At 38.8% G+C, this 22,416-nt stretch overlaps 3 protein-coding genes across 4 annotated transcripts; all 3 read left to right on the top strand.

The window, feature by feature from the left end:
• Positions 1-5,002: 5,002 nt before the first annotated feature.
• LOC119018965 (nuclear factor 7, brain-like) lies at positions 5,003-9,077 on the top strand. 2 transcript variants are annotated; one of them, XM_037097072.1, is made up of 2 exons: positions 5,003-5,087; positions 5,776-9,077. In XM_037097072.1, the coding sequence occupies exon 2, from the start codon at positions 6,092-6,094 to the stop codon at positions 7,517-7,519; it is 1,428 nt and encodes a 475-aa protein (XP_036952967.1). In that variant the 5' UTR covers positions 5,003-5,087; positions 5,776-6,091; the 3' UTR covers positions 7,520-9,077. The 2 variants fall into 2 exon arrangements, with proteins under 2 accessions (XP_036952967.1, XP_036952968.1); XM_037097073.1 differs by having other exon boundaries at positions 5,016-5,083.
• A 479-nt stretch (positions 9,078-9,556) lies between these two features.
• LOC119018949 (nuclear factor 7, ovary-like) lies at positions 9,557-15,353 on the top strand. The gene is made up of 3 exons (XM_037097048.1): positions 9,557-9,571; positions 12,897-12,987; positions 13,240-15,353. Exon 3 carries the CDS (start codon positions 13,545-13,547, stop codon positions 14,970-14,972), a length of 1,428 nt encoding a protein of 475 aa, XP_036952943.1. The 5' UTR covers positions 9,557-9,571; positions 12,897-12,987; positions 13,240-13,544; the 3' UTR covers positions 14,973-15,353.
• A 3,679-nt stretch (positions 15,354-19,032) lies between these two features.
• On the top strand, positions 19,033-22,113 carry LOC119019580 (nuclear factor 7, brain-like). Its single transcript, XM_037098322.1, has 2 exons — positions 19,033-19,172; positions 19,498-22,113. The coding sequence occupies exon 2, from the start codon at positions 19,777-19,779 to the stop codon at positions 21,202-21,204; it is 1,428 nt and encodes a 475-aa protein (XP_036954217.1). The 5' UTR covers positions 19,033-19,172; positions 19,498-19,776; the 3' UTR covers positions 21,205-22,113.
• The last annotated feature ends 303 nt before the right edge of the window (positions 22,114-22,416 follow it).

Here is a 22,416-nt window from a genome sequence, read left to right on the forward strand (position 1 = left end):
TGTGTGTGTGTGTGTGTGTGTGTGTGTGTGTGTGTGTGTGTGTGTGTGTGTGTGTGTGTGTGTGTGAGACACACAGGCAGCTCCAGGTGCCTTACGCAGATCACAGTGTTGTCAGGTAGCGCTGCCTGTCTCATCCATGCTGCCTAAAACATACTTTTGTTTGTTTTACACATCTGGCTGCCGAGCTGTGCACCTGCTGGCTGCATCGGAAGAACACACACACACACACAATGTACACACACAGAAAAAACACAAGTGATTTCTATTTGGGGAACAAACTCAGGGTGTTTGTTCAGATGAAAAAATGTGTTTTGTTGTTCATTAAAATTCCTCAGGGTGGTTCTGTTTTATACGAGTCTATAATGACACGTGTGATCTTAGTCAGCTTGTGTGTGAGTGCCTGCGTGTGCGTTGTATTTAAGTATGTATTTTTCTTCAAGACAAACCTAAGAGAGTGTTTTGCTGGTGGCCTTGGTTTATATGTCCCAGTGCTCTACTGAAAAAACTAAAAAAAAGTGAAACATTTCTGAAGCAACAGCTGCTGAATAATTCAGCCAAGTTTAAAAAGAATAAACTATGATCCTCCATGAATATGACCTGGTAATCCCCAAAGAAGAAGCTCCCCATTTCTCTCTCCCTCTGCTTTCTTTCTCTCTTACATTACTCCAGTCTTTTCCACTGTAAATAATATTGTGTGCATTACCATTTTTCAACACTTACAGGGAATTTAGCACATTGGTCTACTGTTTTCTGACATTTTGCAGGTAGCCACTGTTGTAATTTCACTCCCTGCCTGAGGTCTGTCTTTTGTCCTTTCACCTTGATATTGCGCTATGTGGCAAGAAGTTGTCTGCAGTCAACAAAGTGTAAATATGTGGTAAGTGGTAAAAGTGGTAAATATGCCATCATTCATGAGATGTTTATTAAGAACTGGGCCCTCAGACCTAAAGCTAGAGGTTTATCATCATCCTCCTGGCAAAAAGTCTATATTCACTTGTGATTATCTAGTGAATGACTCCATGACAGAAACCTGAACCCAGACTTCTGCTTTTCAGGAAGTTACATTTCAAATGTAGGGCGAGCTTAAATCTGGTGATAACCGAGCACAATAACAGTCTTTCCCATTGATCGTCACAAAGCAGTTTGATCCACGTGTGAGAGAGGAAAAGAGCAGAAAATAGTCCAGTCAGACGTCCCGTTGAGCTACAACGGGCCTCCTGCTGGGCCTACTCGCCTCTTTTTCTTCTTCTCTGCCGACAGCAGAGGAGGCACCTCCTCCAGGTAACAAGGCGTCGTGCAAAGAAACGTGACCCAGACACCGACTCAAATCACATCTATGGCTCCAGATGTGTCGACAGTCAAGAGCATTTACTCCTCTTTGAACTTCTGACCCCAGCGAGGAGCTCTGTGAGGGTGCAGAGGGAGAGACTTTACATCAAACTTTAATACTGATGGTAAGATGATATAACACAATATGGCAATGTAGCTATGGCGCAACATAATGGAATGAAATGAAACATAATGCAGAACATGACACATGGTTGAGATGCACCATGCAACAGCAGCGACTGATAAGTAAAATGGCGCCACCTACAGACAGTCAGATTTAATTACAAGTGAACAAGAAGTCAAAGCTTTGCTCCTCATGTTTGACAGGTGGACAAAGACAGCTCTGCTTAGAAGGAATTGGTTTAAGTAACAATTAATATTGATTACAAGAATGTTTCCTTGACCCAATTGAAAGAAATTATGTTCTCAAGGAATTTAAAGCTGATGAGCTTGATGTGATTTATTCAACACACAAATTATTGAGACTGAGGTTAAACTTTGATTTGAGTAACTGCGTTTTTGTGAAAGTGCAAGTGAAAGTCTGGAACATGTGTTGTTTCACTATCAATCAGTCCGACCTTCCTGGAGTGACATGCAGGCTGGAGTGAACCATTTATATGTAAATGCAGATACTTCAACTCTAAACCCTGTCTGATAAACAGAAAGTTAAAACTGCTGAGTAAATCTCTGTCGATTATGAATGACAAAAAAGCTGCCAAAGTATACTGTTTTTATTCACACTGTGTAAATTAATTTGAGATGAGCCCTGCTCCTTTTATTCTTCATCTTATTTATTCATTATAATTATTACTTCAGTTATTATTGAGTTGTATTTCACTTCTCTGTCTCTCTTGCTCGACCAGAAACTGAGTGAGTGTTTCGGTGGTAGAAAGTGCCTTTTACTGTGTACATTTTCCTTGTTGCATAAATAATTTGAGAGGAGAAAAGAAAAAGAAATAAAAGTTTAACAGGTGATCTGAATTAACAGCCACTTATTTAAGCTTACTATTAAAAAATTTGCTTAAACTTTGAAACCACTGATTTTTTTTTATTGGTGTTTTGATTAAAAGTTCTGGATTTAGACTTCAAATTAATGGACATCGTTTTGAACATATGGTGTGTGCAGAGGTGGAGGGACGAGTCACTTATTAAACTCACCATTAAACCCATCCCCTCTAACTTTTTGATCTCTTTTAATAGTATTATTTCTTTTCAAACATTTTTCAGTCTGAAATTACATTTTAACATATTTTTTTCTCTTAAATTGACTATTTTAGACTAGGCTACACAAAATATAAAGCATGAAGATGTCACAGTTCATATCTTCTATACAGTTGTCATCATTTGTAACATTATGTTCAATAAATGATTAGTATCCATATACAAATAACCCAAAAATAACAATACAATTATTAGTAGAGGCCAAAGTGCACATTTTGTCTATATTACTTCTTGTTGGAAGACTCTTGGGAGAAATATTGAAAAGACAATAGAATATTATCAGAAACAATGCTGGTTACCAAGTCAGGTTATACGTTGTTTTTTTCATCTGTTTGTGTGATGCTTCTATTTCTTTTATATGGGAACATGCACTGTATAGTTTGAGCTTTACATCAATGATTTGTCTTTCTTTGAAACACTATCCACTGATAAAGGTTTTTTATTTAAATGCGGTATTATTGTGTTTATGTGACTCCAAGTGGGTGACACATGTCAAAATTTGCTGTACAATATAACAATACAAACATATTCATCACCTGTTGTCACCTGAGCTGTAGTTTTAGCCCATTCTTCCTCTCTGTCCTTCTCTTCGGCCACACCCGCACCTCCTCAAGCTGCTGGGTTGCCATTCTCCATCTGTCCACCAGATGTCCTCAGACTCTCCCATTTGTCCCAGTCACCTGACTGTCACCTCCACCTGCTCATCTGTTTCCACTTTCCCTCATTACCAGCAGTTGTCACTCATTAATCACCAGATTATCAAAGTTACTTTACACCTTTACTGTAAACTTGTCTGTACCTGCCAGTCTGTCGACTCCTTGGCTTTCTTCTAAATACCCAAACATGTTCTTGTCCATATACAGAGACAAATAATCATCACATTCATACCACACTGTTTGTTTCTACTGGGACGTCAGGGAGAGCTCACATATGCGAGCAGTGTGCTAATGTACCTGTGAGCCTCAGAGAGCCAGCCTCAAGGCCTCGGGACCACATCAATATTACAGCACACCAACATGGGGCTAGAGAGGAGCCAATCAAATATTCATTGATCACCTCTCCTCTGTTTGGGTGATTTTGGGTTAAGTGATACATGAAATGAAAAGCTCCATTTAGGTCAGATGCAGAATATTTAATATGTAATTATAATTTAAATTATATTCCTGAATTTTTATTCCAAGCAGTGTCTGAATGTTGTCATAGCAGAGCAGTTGAGCCGCAGTTTCATCTATAACTATGCATATTTTTTTAACTGATCATAAGTCTGATGTATAAAATGCACATATTTACCTCTGAAAATGAGAATTATTTCAATTAATTTTGAGGTGTTCTAATATTTTCCATCAGACAGAGAAGATGGTGAAAGCTCAGGTTCAGTTATTGATGAGGAAAATTAAAGGGGCACTATATAGTTTTCAAGAAATGCAAAATTTAAAGAATTGTAATATTCACAATATTAGTGGGGGAATAATGTAAAAAAAACAAAAAAAACAGAACACTGTTTGAAACTAGAAATATGGCAGGATCCACCACATTTGAAGTAAAACAGTATGATATTGTGTTGTCCTTTAAGGTCAGTTTGTTTATTCAGTCACAAAAACAAATAGCTTGTTTTTCTACAACAAAATGTCTTCCCTAAAACTGCACAGTGCACCTTTAATCATAGTGATTGAGAGAGTAATATTTAGTGTGAACACAGTAGACATCTGATTGATTCTGTAAAGAAACATTCAGCATTATTACCTGATTATCTCTGAAAAGAAAGACTGAAATTATGTCATATGACCTGACCCTAACCCTAACCCTCTGGTAAAACAGATACAGTGTTTAGTTTTAAGTGTTGTGACCCTAAACAAGATTCTTATGACTTTTATGAAAATATGACAGAGCAGATCTCATGAGGAAGTAGCAAAGATCAGCCAATAAAACAACTGCAACACAAAGTCCAAATATAATGAGAGCTGTAATCAGTAATAAACAAAAGCACTGAACAAAGAAACGTTTCTGAAAATGTCTATAAGTAAATATGTAAAAGCTGATATTAGTCAAACATGAATACATGCAGAGACACAAAGTTTATGATAATGTCAAACAGAAGAGATCAGAGGTCTTTTCATCAACAGTGTTTCCATCAGTTTATTTGTCTTTGACAAAATATGTTTAATATTATACATGAAATATCACAAACAACTTCTTGATGAGATCAAACTCTTCAACTTCCTGTTGGTGTTTGAAACTTAAGATTTCTCACACTGGTCAGATCATCACACAGAGAGAAACAGAGGTTTAAACATGTTTGACTCCAGGATGAACTTGGAAGTCTTCCAGGTGCTGAAGGGCAGCTTGTCAAGTATCCTGTTCTATCTGCTGGTGATAAAATCAGATTTCTGCATTTACTGCCAGTAATGATTAACTAATAAAAGATGTTGGTGACGTTGAAAGAAATTCTGACATTGTTGAATGGAGCAACGAGGACAGCACACTGTGAGATCAACTGAGCAATGAACATTTCTGGGACTGAAGACAAACAAAAGTTGGTGAGTCTTTGATTTACAAAAAATTGGGGACAAAAGGAAAACATTTGATCTCTGAACATTAAATTTCCACTTGCTGTCACTTATTGACATAAATATTATTGTTAGCTGCACAGATTGATCATCAGCACCACCTCTTATCAGTGTATGACTGGTTTTAACAGACGTCAACACATTACTCCAGTATTAGCATCCTTCTATTGGCTCCCTGTCCATTTTAGAATTGATTTTAAGATTTTACTGATGATGAAAGAACACTTAGGTCTGGCTAGCTATATTATAGATATTTTAATGTCCTACGACCCAGCTTGCAGCCTTAAATCCTCAGACGGGGCCCTCCTGACCATTCTAAATTTGAGACTAAAAACTAAAGGTGATCATGCCTTTGCCATTAGGGCCCCTCAACATTGTAATGCCCTGCCTGAGGGGAGAAGGCTTGCACGGTAGGTAACTTATTTTAAATAACTTCTTAAAACCCATTTTTGTGGACTTGCCTTTATGTGATGTGGTCCTTTTATGTTTATTTTTACTCCAACCGTCTTATTTTTTTAAAATCTGTTTTCTGTCTGTTCTATTTATTTTGTCTATTTCATGTATTCCATTTGTTTTATTTTGTCTACTTTATTAATCTTTAGCATTACGTCTGTTACTTCAGCTATTTCATGCAAATTGTGTTTTGTATTTGTTACAGGATAAGGACCGCCAGAACAAGGAAATCATATTCTTCTGAGTCAAGAGAAAAATATTCAATTTTGAATGACATCCTGACAGCTCCATCTGCTGGTGACAATATGGCATGACCATATTTATTATGGTAATGATTTCACCCGTGACAGAGGTGAAAGAAGATCAAAGTTCAAGTTTTTGAACAGAGCTGAAACGCCATTACAGGGTGTGAGATCTCTGCTAAAAAAAAAAAAAAAAGATAACCTTGCAGTATTTGAAGCAATCAAGAGAAAAGACAGAAACTTGTTGAGTCCTGCAGTGAAAAATAACTTCAATAACAAATGGCTGAAAAGAATATTCTTGTGGAAAGTTACCTGAGCTGCCATGTGTGTTCAGAGATTTTCAGAGATCCTGTGTCTCTGAGCTGCAGCCACAGCTTCTGTTCAAGCTGCCTGAAAAAACACTGGGAACAGGCTAAAAAGAAAAACTGTCCCACTTGTAAAAGAAAATACTCAAAAGGTTTTCCACCAGTGAACGTTCCTCTGAAGGAACTGGCTGATTCCTTTGTTGAGAGACAGAAATCTGGAACATCTGAGGCAGAAAAAGGAGAGAAGAATAAAGGGATCTCGAAATGTAAACATTCAGAGGTCCCTAAATTGTTCTGTGAGGACGAGCAGAGTGCTGTGTGTCCTGTCTGTGAGTTTTCTCTCCACCAGAGTCACAAGGTGGTTCCTGTAGAACAAACAGTCCGGGAGCAGAAGGAGCAGCTGAAATCTGACTTAAAGTCTCTACAGGACAAGAGGAACAAATACAAACAAGTGGAGAAAACATACAATGAAGTGATTCAACATTCCAAGAAGCAGCTGTTGTCCACAGAGAGGCAGATCAGAGCAGAGTTCAACAAGCTCCACCAGTTCCTGAAAGAGGAAGAGGAGTCCAGACTGGCAGCTCTGAGGGAGGAAGAGGAGCAGAAGGGGAAGACTGTCAGCAGAGAGATGAAGATGATTGAGGAGCAGCTCTCCTCTCTGTCAGACAGTATCTGTGCTGTTGAACAAGAGCTGCAGAAACACAACGTGCCATTCCTCAGCAGTTATAAAGCCACTCAGACCAGAGCCAGAGTCCAGTGCTCACTGTCAGATCCACAGCTGGTCTCAGGAGCGCTGATAGATGTGGCCAAACACCTGGGCAACCTGTCCTTCAGAGTCTGGGAGAAGATGAAGGACCAGGTCCACTTCAGTCCTGTCATTCTGGACCCAAACACTGCAGCTGACTGTCTCCATCTGTCTCATGATCTGACCAGTGTGAGACGTGGAGACACAAAGCAGCAGCTTCCTGACAATCCAGAGAGATTCACTTCCTCTGGCACTGTTTTTGGCTCTGAGGGCTTCAGCTCAGGGAAACACAGCTGGGAGGTGGAAGTGGGAGATCATCCTGGTTGGAGTGTAGGTTTGGTTAAAGAGTCAGTTGACAGGAGGGGAAAGATGACACTTACACCAAAAAATGGAATCTGGTGTTTATGGCATGGTGATGGAAAATACACTAATAGTCTTGGCAAGACTGTCAGAGAGGAGAAGAGTCTCCAGAGGATCAGAGTCCAGCTGGACTATGACAGGGGGGAGGTGTCCTTCTACAACCCTGAAGACATGACTCACATCTACACTCACAGAGACACTTTCACTGAGAAACTCTTCCCATATTTCAATATTGGACAGGCTGGTGATGCTAAAACTGCTGATATCAAAATCTGTCAGACTGATATTTCTCTGTGATGTTCAGGAATGTGAATTAATTGTTGCACCTTTAACATTCTGAATGTATGGATCATGATTGTTGGAGGTTTATCAGACATCACTCATCATTTGCACCCAAACCAGCACTCAAGATATTTTTTTTTCTTTCATGTCTAAACCAGATTTGATCAGATGTTGAGAATCACAGAAACACCAAACTGAAACATGTACACCTGTGTTCCCAATTCAGAAGTTCAAAGTCATTTTTTGAAGGACATATGAATCTTTACTCTGAACTCAGTAACTCTGTATAATAGATAAATCAGGGTAAATGCAGCAAAAGTTACATCATAAATGCAAACTGGAACTGTAATTTTTTTTTTTTATCTGGTCTTAAAAATTTATACAAATATATATATCAGTTATTTTAGATCATTACTTATTATCCTTGTTATCAGCATCTTGTTTTAATCAGATCACAATATAACATAAACTGTATCCACTGAACCAAATATTTTGTGGGATTCTTTAACTTTTATTATCATCAGATATCAGTTTTTGTTTGTCAGATTTCTGGATCTTCTGATGGTTCTTTTAGTTTTGATCATGTTTTAATTTCAGTTTTTACTCTTTACACTCAGAGTCTCAGTGGTTCAGAGGATCAACACACATTCTGACCCTGACTGTCTTTTTATAATCTGTTGTTGAGAGTCACAGAAATTGTTTTTCTGTCTCTACTGTCTGAAATGAAATTCTGCTAAATTGTTTAAATTTTTGTTTACACTTTAAGTAATTGTTTTCAGCTGAATTGTTTACTGTAAAAAATCTTCAGTCATTCAGTATTTAGTTATATTTTATTTTGCTAACATTTATGAAGACAGTCTATCCTGCTTATGACTTCCTCTTTAATGGAGCTCATGAGAATATTTGTTTATAATGTTTTGTAAATACAAAATCCTGAAAATATTTCACATCATCAGGAGACAAATGTGATAAATTGAAGGTGATTGTTTTTGTTTTCAATCAAACAACATTGTGTTGTCATATCAGTCTGCAGGATTATTTCTTGTTGTTTTTTATGAATTATTTCAGTTTTGGATCTGTTGCTTTTTTCTGAGGAAACACATGTTCAATAATTACTTTTGATTCAGTATTTGATTCTCCCAGTGCTTCAATTGTTGTGTGTACACATGATCAATAACAGAAATGACAAAAGTCAATGTCCAGATCAACATATGATCAACAAAGAGGAAACACCAATAGGAGCATTTAGTTTACCTAACCCTAACCCTAAAGGTACATCAGATGGAAGTTGCTTCATATTATGTGTAATTAAATCACCAGCAGCTTTTATTCAGAATTATGTGGTTGTCACTCGAACAGTTGTGTGATTTTACAAACAAAGGTAAAAATTATAAACACAGATCATAAAAGACAATTGTAGAAAATGCAATATTTATTCGTAATCCATTGATGATATACCGTAAGTGTTTTGTTTCATGACTCATTAACTGATTGTATATAAAGAAACCTGAATCAGCCTCAATCCACCCTGATGAAGCACAACAGCTGAAAACATTTGAGGAATAAAACATACTGGAGAAGAGTTGTGCTGCTTGTTTAATATTGATGGAGTTTTACTGATTGTCATGCTGGTCTGTACCTCTGTGTGTGTCTGTGTGTGTGTCATCAAAATTGACACAGTCAGAAATCTAATATAAAAGATGGTTCATCTCTGACGCCTACACTGCAGGATTATAAACTGTAAAACATGCTGTTTTAAAATTAATTTATAACAATTTCCTTAAGAAATATATTATAAATCTAATATATAACCTGTGTACAGTGAAGCTGTGACAGTGTGTTGGTCCTCAGCTCTCTTACAAACAGCCTCATTGAAGAGAGGAAGTACTGAGGCTTGTACAGACACAGATGTGGTGATGCTGTCTGACATTATTTGCTCTGAAGGAGAATTCAGATTGTCACTAAATTTTTGCTTCTTTAAACTAGAGTGCCTTAAGAGAGGCGACAACGAAGTTCGTGGTCCAGGTAGCCCTCCAAATGTTCCAGGAAGCGCTTAGCAAGCAATAGGTAAATATTGGTCAAAAAATGCTTTGCTTTGCAACATTCATTTTCCTTGTGTTAATTGCTTTGAACTCCCTTAAGTTTACTAAACCTGTACAGTCCTTGACAGTTTTATGAACCTGGCTCAAAGGCTCACAACAAAAGGAGAAGAGTCCACACACCAGTGTAATGCAGCAAAACATTTATTCAGCTAAACACAACACAACCTAAACTGTGTGAATGTTAGTTATCAGTAGTGTAGAGCGGATGTGTGTGTGAGTGTTAACTAAAGGAACAAACTCAGAACAAACTGAAATGACCATGGCTGCCAGAACAAAGAGAGAGCCTCGAAGATGGCCACCCTATTTATATCCTATTAGCTCCACCCTCTCAAGGTGCAGCCAACCGGCTGACAGCCTGGAAGACGCTTGAAGGCTACAGAGAGGTTAAAACATAGGGTTTTAGGGAGGGTTAGAGTGAGGCCGTCACAACAGCAATAAAATCCACTGGCAGGACGGTGGCTAGTGGAACAAGCTACTGCTAACGTGAGCTGCTCAAAAAGTTTATTTTTCGTAAACTCTGTGTACACAAACAATGTTCTCAATGCTTGCGTTCATGTGTAGAGACCCTGGTGATACTACGAGCAAAGTTTCATGTTGTGTTGAGCCTTCTTAGTGTTTTGAAAATAGAGATTTTGATGCTAACATAAAAGTGCCTGTAGCACTCCCACATGAGTTTGACCCGAAAATGAAAATATGGGAAATCTTAAAAGTGCCCTTTCGTTGTAATTATGCTTTTACATGAAGGTTGGACTTAGGTACATTCACAAGAAAAAGTCTTAGTTGCATTTTGGCGAGCGTTTCGCTTTAAATGACCTAATGTAAAAATATTCATTATATAAAATAAAAACTCATAGCGATCTGATAAATGGAGGGATTAAAATGTACAAGATTTACCTCTGAAAAGAGAAGTGTAAAACATAAAGTGAAAATACTCAAATAACTAGAAGAACCTCAAATTATTACTTAAGTACATTGAAAGCAAATTAACATTTCTATATGACATCTGAATGCTCAATGCGATTCATAACACTCTGTCACATTCACCCACTCACACACGACAGAGGTCATCACCAGCAATTTGAGGTTCAGTGTATTTAAGAATACTTCAACATGCAGTTGCAGGGAATCAAATCAGCAACTTTCTAATTTCTGGATTACCCACTCTACCTACAGAGCTACAGTAAAATGTTGGATACAATTCTGTATAATTATCCGTAATATGTAAAGTCAATGAAACAGAAGGCTTAATTTTGAAATGTTCTAATGTTTTCCATCAGACTTTAAAGAGAAGATGGTGAAAGCTCAGATTCAGTATTTGATGAGGAAAATTAAAGGGGTACTATGTAGTTTTGAAGAAATGCAAAATGTAAAGAACTGAAATATTTACAATATTATATTATATGAGGAAATAATGCAAGCTTCCAAACTGAGAAATCTATTTTTTTTTCATCCATAACTGAATATAAAAGCTGTTCTCAGAGGAAAATAAGGTCACGGAACACTGTTTGAAACTAGACAGATGGCAGGGTCTGCCAAATACATACAAAGTAAAACCATATGAAATTGTGTTGTCCTGTAGTTTCTGGGCTGTCTTCCTCAAAAGCGTCAGCATGTAGTATGTTGATAAAAGAATTCTGCGGAGGCAAGGCTGGGTGGAATGATAGAGCAGTCTTTATTGAGACAAACTTCGGTTAGCTGAGCGTCCGAGCAGAGTGTGGCCCCACATTTGATGTTCTCCAATCTAGGGCAAAGTAATGCCAAATGTTTTTGCCCTCTTGCCCATCAGAACTCCTTCGATCTTAGGAATTCTACCAAATGCCACCCCTCTCTTTCTCTTCCTGTGCAAGGGTTTTTAGAGTCCCTTTCCAGCACACACCTACTTCTCCTAATTGGTCACTTTGGTAAATTATCCAGTGGACTAAAAGAGGAGTTGACCTGTCTCCCTCGTAAACTCATCTAACTTGGCTGCATTCAACTTCATGTCTTGTTCCCAAATGACCCAAGTGGGTTCCCTGCTCTTCTGCAGGAACATAAACATTTAAGCATCTCCCACCATTTGGCATGGGGTCCACCTCAGGTTTAGTACTTTATCATGGCCTGCCGCCTGCTAACCTTTGGCACTCACACAGTTACCACTCTGACCCCTGGAACTGTGAACCCACTCTATCTGCATTCTTAACTCACATGAGGAGAAACAATTAGTAACCCGGGATGTGTTGGAAACACACAGATACTACAGTCCTTTAAGGTCAGTTTGTTTATTCAGTCACAAAAACAAAGCGCTTGTTTATCTAAAATAAAATGTCCTCCCTAAAACTGCACAGGGCACCTTTAATCATAGTGATTGAGAGTGTGATATTTACACACAGTAGACATCTGATTGATTCTGTAAAGAAACATTCAGCATTATTACTTGATTATCTCTGAAAAGAAAGACTGAAATTATGTCATATGATCTGACATAAGTCTGGTAAAACAGATACAGTGTTTAGTTTTAAGTGTTGTGATCGTAAACAAGATTAAAGATCCCTCTTGGATGGCAAAACACACTAAACTGCCACCTTGGCTGGTTAAAACATGATAAACTGCCCTCTTGGGAGCCCAGAACGCGCGCTAAAGTGCCCTCTTCAGTGGCGAAAACGCATTATATTTTCGCCCCTGCCCTTCAAAAAGTTTGTGCACACCACTGTTCTTATGTTATTAAAATATTACAGAGCAGCACAGCTCTCAAGGAAGAGCATGTAGCAAAGATCAGGCAATAAAACAACTGCAACACAAAGTCCAAATATAATGAGAGCTGTAATCAGTAATAAACAAAATCACTGAACAAGGAAAAGTTTCTGAAAATGTCTTTGCTTATAGAAATGATCTAATCAAACATGAATCCATGCAGAGACACAAATTTTATTATAATGTAAAACAGGAGAGATCAGAGATCTTTTCATCAACAGTGTTTCCATCAGTTTATTTGTCTTCACTGTGACAAAATATATTTTAATTGTTATACATGAAATATCACAAACAACTTCTTGATGAGATCAAACTCTTCAACTTCCTGTTTGTGTTTGAAACTTAAGATTTCTCACACTGGTCAGATCATCACACAGAGAGAAACAGAGGTTTAAACATGTTTGACTCCAGGATGAACTTGGAAGTCTTCCAGGTGCTGAAGGGCAGCTTGTCAAGTATCCTGTTCTATCTGCTGGTGATAAAATCAGATGGTTTCCAGTAATGACTAACTTATAAAAGATGTTGGTGATGTTGAAATTAATTCTGACATTGCTCAACAGAGCCACGACGACAGCACACTGTGAGAGAACTCTACTGAACAATGAACATTTCTGGGACTGAAAGAGTCAAACTGAAGAGAAACAAAAGTTGGTGAGTCTAACTAAAATTTTTGGGACAATTGACATGAATATTATTGTTAGCTGCACAGGTTGATCAACAGCAACAACTCTCATGAGTTTATGATTTGAACAGATTTAAAAATTTGACATCCTGCTGAGAACGATCAGCCCTCGCTGATTCTGCTCCTCCTGTTTTTGGTGTTTCGTGAGAGTTTGTATTCTTTGTTTTGTGAAACAAAACATGAGGTCATCATTTTTTCACGTTACTTTTAATTTGTTGTAGGATAAGGACTGCCAGAACAAGGAAACTACATTCTTCTCAAATATTCAACTATCAATGACATCATGACAGCGCCATCTTCTGGTGACAATATGACATGACAGCAATTATCATGGTAATAATTTCACCTGTGACAGAGGTGAAAGGAAATCAAAGTTCAAGCTTTGACATTGTTGAACAGAGCTGAGACGCCATTACAGGGTGCGAGATCTCTGCTGGAAAACACTTGATTGGAGTATTTGAAGCAACAAAGAGAAGAGACAGAAACTTGTTGAGTCCTGCTGTGAAAAATACCTTAACAATAACAAATGGCTGAAAAGAATACTCTTGTTGAAAGTTTCCTGAGCTGCCATGTGTGTTCAGAGACTTTCAGAGATCCTGTGTCTCTGAGCTGCAACCACAGCTTCTGTTCAAGCTGCCTGAAAAAATTCTGGGAACAAGCTAAAAACAATAACTGCCCCATTTGTAAAAGAAAATCCTCAAAAGTTTTTCCACCAGTGAACTTTGCTCTGAAGGAACTGGCTGATTCCTTTGTCGGGAGACAGAAATCTGGATCATCTGAGACAGAAAAAGAAGTGAAGAAGGTGGAGGTGCTGTGTAGTAAACATCCAGAAGTCCCTAAATTGTTCTGTGAGGACGAGCAGAGAGCTGTGTGTCCTGTCTGTGAGTTTTCTCTCCACCAGAGTCACAAGGTGGTTCCTTTAGAACCAACTGTCAGTGAGCTGAAGGAGCAGCTGAAATCTGACTTAAAGTCTCTACAGGACAAGAGGAACAAATACAAACAAGTGGAGAAAACATACAATGAAGTGATTCAACACTCCAAGAAGCAGGTGTTGTCCACAGAGAGGCAGATCAGAGCAGAGTTCAACAAGCTCCACCAGTTCCTGAAAGAGGAAGAGGAGTCCAGACTGGCAGCTCTGAGGGAGGAAGAGGAGCAGAAGGGGAAGACTGTCAGCAGAGAGATGAAGATGATTGAGGAGCAGCTCTCCTCTCTGTCAGACAGTATCTGTGCTGTTGAAGAAGAGCTGCAGAAACACAACGTGCCATTCCTCAGCAGTTATAAAGCCACTCAGACCAGAGCCAGAGTCCAGTGCTCACTGTCAGATCCAAAGCTGGTCTCAGGAGCGCTGATAGATGTGGCCAAACACCTGGGCAACCTGTCCTTCAGAGTCTGGGAGAAGATGAAGGACCAGGTCCACTTCAGTCCTGTCATTCTGGACCCAAACACTGCAGCTGACTGTCTCCATCTGTCTCATGATCTGACCAGTGTGAGACGTGGAGACACAAAGCAGCAGCTTCCTGACAATCCAGAGAGAAATACTTCCTCTGGCACTGTTTTTGGCTCTGAAGGCTTCAGCTCAGGGAAACACAGCTGGGAGGTGGAGGTGGGAGATCATCCTGGTTGGAGTGTAGGTTTGGTTAAAGAGTCAGTTGACAAGAAGGGAAAGATGCCACTTACACCAAAAAATGGAATCTGGTGTTTATGGCATGGTGATGGAAAATACAAAAATGGTGCTGGTGAGACTGTCAGAGTGAAGAAGAGTCTCCAGAGGATCAGAGTCCAGCTGGACTATGACAGGGGGGAGGTGTCCTTCTACAACCCTGAAGGCATGACTCACATCTACACTCACAGAGACACTTTCACTGAGGAACTCTTCCCATATTTCAATATTGGACAGGCTGGTGATGCTAAAACTGCAGATATCAAAATCTGTCAGACTGATATTTCTCTGTGATGTTCAGGAATGTGAATTAATTGTTGCACCTTTAACATTCTGAATGTATGGATCATGATTGTTGGAGGTTTATCAGACATCACTCATCATTTGCACCCAGACCAGCATTCAGGATCTTTTTTTTTTTTCTTTTATATCTAAACCAGATTTGATCAGATGTTGAGGTTCATAGAAACACAAAACAGAAAACATTTACACCTGTGTTCCCAATTCAGAAGTTCAAAGATAAAGTATTTTATATAGTCTTAAAGTTTTATACAAATATATATCAGTTATTTTAGATCATGACTTATTATCCTGGTTATCGGCATCTTGTTTTAATCAGATCACAATGTAACAAACTGTATCCACTGAACCAAATATTTTGTGTGATTCTTTAACTTTTATTATCATCAGACATCAGTTTTTGTTTGTCAGATTTCTGGATCTTCTGATGATTCTTTCAGTTTTGATCATGCTTTTGACTTTCTCTCTAATGGTCTAGAGAATATTTGTTTATGATGTTTTGTAAATAAAAAATCCTGAAAATATTTCACATCATCAGGAGACAAATGTGATAAATTGAAGAGGGTTGTTTTTGTTTTCAGTCAAACACTTGATTCAGTATTTGATGCTCACAGTGCTTCTTCAGATGTATGTGATATCTGTTTTTGTGTAAACATGATCAATAACACGAATGATAAAACTCGATGTCCAGATCAACATATGATCAACAAAGAGGAAACACCAGCAGGAGCATTTAGTTTATGTAAAATAAATACATACATTTTGTTTTTAAATGTAAATCACATGGTGTGTTATTAAATCACCAGCAGCTTTTATTAAAAAAATATAATAAAAACAGATCATAAACGACAAGTGTAGAAAATACAATACTTATTCTTAATCTATTAATGATATAATAACTTCTTTCCGATAAGTCACATGACCTGTTAAGAGATTGTATATAAAGAAACTTGAATCAGCTGCAAATCACCCTGATGAAGCTGAACAGCTGAAAACATGTGAGGAATAAAACATGTCATACTGGAGAAGAGTTGTGCAGCTTGCTCAATATTGATGGAGTTTTATTGGTTGTCATGCTGGTCTGTAACATATAAACTGTGTACAGTGAAGCTGTGACAGTGTGTTGGTCCTCAGCTCTGTTACAAACAGCCTCATTGAAGAGAGGAAGTACTGAGGCTTGTACAGACACAGATGTGGGGATGCTGTCTGACATTATTTGCTCTGAAGGAGAATTCAGATTGTCACTAAAGATTTGCTTCTTTAAACAAGTTGAGTCAGTCAGCAAGACTGTATGATGCTAACAGTGTATGAAGGCTGTAGACATGATCAACATCTACAAAAAGACAACAGAGTTTATGAAATGGTTTTACTGTCACACTTGATTCATGTTGTAACAGACTTAATGCAGTTTTCAGAGACAACATGCTCACATGTGCATGATGTCATCAACATTATTGAATATACAGCATGTATACAGGAAGTGACTGCATGGACACAGTCTTCTTCCTGTAAACGCCACAAGATGGAGACGAAGAAGGCATTTTGTTCACAGCCAGCTCATTTTGAACCTTGAAGATTTTATTTCCCACAACGTATCATTCACTATTCTTGCTAATATTTTTTTAACAGCTTTAAAAAATCAGTTTGCACATTTTTTTCTCTCTATAACACTCCCAGAAAACTTAATTTTATCACATCTTCAGAAGGTTTAATTAAATTGGTTCGGTTTTACGTGACGCTGCTCTTATTCTGAAAGATCCAGCGGAAGTCTTATGTTGGCAGAGCCGTGAGATAAACGAACTGTCGCCACTACTTCCGGTGATTTCATAGGTATCCTACTGATCTTCAACGACTTGACTGGAAGTTAGATGTCTTTTCCACAGATAAATCATACTTAAATCATATTATCAGAGACAATTCTGGTTTACCAGGTCAGGTTATTATATTGTTTGTTTCATTTGTTTATGTGCCTCTTCTATTTCTTTAATTTTGGAACATGCACTGTACAGTTTGAGCTCTGCATTAATGATTTCTTTTTCTTTGAAACATAACAATCCACTAATTAAAAAAACGTTATTTAAATGTGTTATTATGTGTTTATGTGACTCCATGCGGGTGACACATGTCACAATTTGCTGTAACACCTAAAGCTACAACTGTATTCATCACCTGCAGTCACCTGAGCTGTAGTTTTTGCCCATTCTTCCTCTCTGTCCTTCTCTTCAGCCACACCCATACTTTCCCAAGCTGCTGGGTTGCCATTCTCCATCTGTCCACCAGATGTCCTCAGACTCTCCCATCTGTCCCAGTCACCTGACTTTCACCTCCACCTGCTCATCTGTCTCCACTTTCCCTCATCAGCCCTGCAGTATATTTACCAGCAGTTATCACTCATTCATCACCAGATTATCAATGTTGCCTTATACCTTTGCTGTAAATGTGTCTCTACCTGCCAGTCTGTTGACACCTTGACTTTTATGTAAATACCCAAACATGTTCTTGGACATATACTGTACAAAGACAAATAGTCATTCATACCACACTGTTTGTTTCTACTGGGAGGTCAGGGAGAGCTCACATATGCGAGCAGTGTGCTAATGTACCTGTGAGCCTCAGAGAGCCGGCCTCAAGGCCTCGGGACCACATCAATATTACAGCACACCAACACGGAGAGGAGCCAATCAAATATTCATTGATCACCTCTCCTCTGTTTCTCTTCCTCACAGCTCTTGATCTTTGCAGCCAGGCTGTTACACACTGAAAACACACACAGTCTCACAGTTTTCACATGCTGACCCTCAGTGTAGAGGCTCTGCTTGTGTATTCAGTCATTCAGAGTTCCTGGGGGAGAGCTTGGGTTAAGTGATACATGGAATGAGAGCTCCACTTACGTCAAACGCAGAACGAGGATGCCATAAAGCTGAGGGGAGCCTGTCTGGTTCTGCTGCTGGAGCTCACATACATACAGTGTAGTTTATTCTTAACAGCAAGTACTAACCTGTATGTGCACAGATAGCAGTCGGTGGTGGAAGAAGCACTCAGAGCTTTTAATTTGAGTAAATTAAATAATATCAAAATGAAAAATATTCTGTCAAGAGTAAAAGTCCTGCATTCAAAACCTTTCCTCAGTAAACATACTTAATAATTAGCAGCAAATTTTATTTGAATGATTCGATGTAAGAATACTCATTATGCAAATTGTCTCAATTTAAAGTGTTGCACTTGTTTATCTAGAATAAAATGTCTTCCCTAATACTGCACAGTGCACCTTTAATCATAGTGATTGAGAGTGTGGTATTTAGTGTGAACACAGCAGACACCTGATTGATTCTGTAAAGAAACATTCAGCATTATTTCCTGATTAAGTCTAAAAAGAAAGACTGAAATTGTGTCATATGATCTGACATAGGTCTGGTAAAACAGAATCTTGTTTACAGTCACAACACTTAAAACTAAACACTGTATGTTTAGTTTTAAGTGTTGTGACCGTAAACAAGATTCTTATGACTTCTATGAAAATATGATAGAGCAGATCTCATGAGGAAGAACATGTAGCAAAGATCAGCCAATAAAACAACTGCCACACAAACTCCAAAGACAGTGAGAGCTGTAGAGCAGTAAACCTGAGCACTGAACAAAGGAGAGTTTCTGAAAATGTCTTTTATTATAGAAATATGTGAAAGCTGATATCATTCATTCAAACAAGAATCCATGCAGAGACACAAAGTTTATGATAATGTCAAACAGAAGAGATCAGAGGTTGTTTCACCAAAAGTGTTTTCATCAGTTTATTTGTCTTAGACAAAATATATGTTTAATGTTATACATTAAACATCACACACAACTTCTTGATGAGATCAAACTCTTCAACTTCCTGTTGGTGTTTGAAACTTAAGATTTCTCACACTGGTCAGATCATCACACAGAGAGAAACAGAGGTTTAAACATGTTTGACTCCAGGATGAACTTGGAAGTCTTCCAGGTGCTGAAGGGCAGCTTGTCAAGTATCCTGTTCTATCTGCTGGTGATAAAATCAGATGGTTACCAGTAATGACTAACTTATAAAAGATGTTGGTGACGTCGAAAGAAATTCTGACATTGTTGAATGGAGCAACGAGGACAGCACACTGTGAGAGATCTCTACTGAACAATGAACATTTCTGGGACTGAAAGAGTCAAACTGAGCAAAAGTTGGTGAGTCTTTGATTTATAAACAGTTTGGAACAAAAGAAATACATTTGAACTCGTTCTGTAATTTATTGAAATGAATATTATTGTTAGCTTCACAGGTTGATCAACAGCAGCACCTCTTTACAATTAGTCTACAATCAGTTTACAATGGATTTGAACAGATTCAAAAATTTGACACCCTGCTGAGAATGATCAGTCCTCACTGGAGGACTAAAGAATAAAAGCTCCTACTGTTTGTGGTGTTTCATGGGAGTTTGTATTCTTTGTTTTGTGAAACGAAACATGAGGTCATAATTTTTTTTCACATGAGACTTTTATCTTGTTGCAGGATAACAACTGCCAGAACAAGGAAATATTCAACTCTGATTGACATCCTGACAGCTCCATCTGCTGGTGACAACCTGACGTGACAATTATCATAGTAATAATTCAACCCTGTGACAGAGGTGAAAGGAAATAAAATATATTTTGACGTTGTTGAACAGAGCTGAGACGTCATTACAAGGTGTGAGTTCTCTGCTGGAAAACACACAACTGGAGTATTTAAAGCAATAAAGAGAAGAGACAGAAACCTGGTGGGTCCTGCTTAAAATAACTTCAGTAACAAATGGCTGAGAAAATTTTTCTTGTGGAAAGTTACCTGAGCTGCCATGTGTGTTCAGAAACTTTCAGAGATCCTGTGTCTCTGAGCTGCAACCACAGCTTCTGTTCAAGCTGCCTGCAGAGTTTCTGGGAACAAGCTGAAAACAAAACCTGTCCTGTTTGTAAAAGGAAATGCTCAAAGGATGATCCAAATGTGAACTTTGCACTGAAGGAACTGGCTGACTCCTTTGCTGAGAGACTGAACACCGGACCACCTGAGACAGAAAGAGGAGGGAGGAAGGTGGAGGTGGTGTGTAGTAAACATCCAGAAGAGACTAAATTATATTGTGAGGACGAGCAGAGAGCTGTGTGTCCTGTCTGTGAGTTTTCTCTCCACCAGAGTCACAAGGTGGTTCCTGTAGAACAAGCAGTCAGTGAGCTGAAGGAGCAGCTGAAATCTGACTTAAAGTCTCTACAGGACAAGAGGAACAAATACAAACAAGTGGAGGAAACATACAACGAAGTGATTGAACACTCCAAGAAGCAGCTGATGTCCACAGAGAGGCAGATCAGAGCAGAGTTCAACAAGCTCCACCAGTTCCTGAAAGAGGAAGAGGAGTCCAGACTGGCAGCTCTGAGGGAGGAAGAGGAGCAGAAGGGGAAGACTGTCAGCAGAGAGATGAAGATGATTGAGGAGCAGCTCTCCTCTCTGTCAGACAGTATCTGTGCTGTTGAAGAAGAGCTGCAGAAACACAACGTGCCATTCCTCAGCAGTTATAAAGCCACTCAGACCAGAGCCAGAGTCCAGTGCTCACTGTCAGATCCACAGCTGGTCTCAGGAGCGCTGATAGATGTGGCCAAACACCTGGGCAACCTGTCCTTCAGAGTCTGGGAGAAGATGAAGGACCAGGTCCACTTCAGTCCTGTCATTCTGGACCCAAACACTGCAAACCGCTGTCTCTATCTGTCTGATGATCTGATCAGTGTGAGACAGGAAGACACAGACCAGCAGCTTCCTGACAATCCAGAGAGACACCCCATCTATACCCATGTTTTTGGCTCTGAGGGCTTCAGCTCAGGGAAACACAGCTGGGAGGTGGAGGTGGGAGATCATCCTAGCTGGACTGTAGGATTGGCTGAAGAGTCAGCTGACAGTAAAGGAAAGTTATTTGCTTCACGAGAATATGGAATCTGGTGTTTACAGCATGGTGATGGAACATACACTAATGGTGATGGTGAGACTGTCAGAGTAGAGAAGAGTCTCCAGAGGATCAGAGTCCAGCTGGACTATGACAGGGGGGAGGTGTCCTTCTACAACCCTGAAGACATGACTCACATCTACACTTATAGAGACACTTTCACTGAGAAACTCTTCCCATATTTCAATATTGGACAGGCTGGTGATGCTAAAACTGCTGATATCAAAATCTGTCAGACTGATATTTCTCTATGATGTTCAGGAATGTGAATTAATTGTTCAGATCTTTAACATTCTAAATATACACATGATCAATAATACAAATGAGAAAAGTCAGTGTCCAGATCAACATATGGTCAACAATGAGGGAACAGCAGCGGGAACATTTAGTTTACTTAAAATAGTAATAGTAACAATACGTGTTTTAAATGTACATCAGATGGAAGTTGCTTCACATGATTTGTAATTAAATCACAAGCAGCTTTTATTCAGAATTATGTGGTTGTCATTTAAACAGTAATAGTGTGATTTAATAAACAAAGGTGAAAATTATAATACATAGAGATCATAAAAGACAACTGTAGAAAATACAAGATTTATTCTTAGTCCATTAATGATATAATAACTGCTATTTTCTGTCTGTAAAGTCACATGACTCATGAACTGATTGTATATAAAGAAACCTGAATCAGCCTCAAATCACCCTGATGAAGCTGATCAGCTGAAAACATGTGAGGAATAAATTGTGTCATACTGGAGAAGAGTTGTGCAGCTTGTTAAATATTGATTGAGTTTAACTGATTGATCACACTGGTCCGTAACATATAAACTGTGAACAGTGAAGCTGTGACAGTGTGTTGGTCCTCAGCTCTGTTACAAACAGCCTCATTGAAGAGAGGAAGTACTGAGGCTTGTACAGACACAGATGTGGTGATGCTGTCTGACATTATTTGCTCTGAAGGAGAATTCAGATTGTCACTAAAGATTTGCTTCTTTAAACAAGTTGAGTCAGTCAGCAAGACTGTATGATGCTAACAGTGAATGATATAAAAAGGAATGATACTTTTGTTTTCTTTATGTCATGTCATGTCATTGTCCAAACCGCTTATCCCTTTCCATGGGGTTGCGGGGTGTTGCTGCTGGAGCCAATCCCAGCCTTGTCTCAGGGCGAGGGCAGGGTACTCCCTGGACAGGTCGCCAGTGAGCAATGTGGGGTTCAGTGTCTCGCTCAAGGACACTTCGACATGCAGCTCAGCCCTGCCTGGAGCTGGGATTTGAACCAGTGACCTTCTGATCGCTAGTCGACTTGCTCTACCCGCTGAGCTACAGCCGCCCCTGTTTTCTTTATGTGTTTTGTTATTTTTCTACATTTACTGTAATAAAATGTCTGAAAAAGACACTAGCTTTGATTAGCTTTTTAATCTAATCCCACAAAGAGGCAGTTTATGATAAGCCTGTGAATACATA

Source organism: Acanthopagrus latus, chromosome 5 (assembly GCF_904848185.1).
Source record: "Acanthopagrus latus isolate v.2019 chromosome 5, fAcaLat1.1, whole genome shotgun sequence".
Lineage (NCBI taxonomy): Eukaryota > Metazoa > Chordata > Actinopteri > Spariformes > Sparidae > Acanthopagrus > Acanthopagrus latus.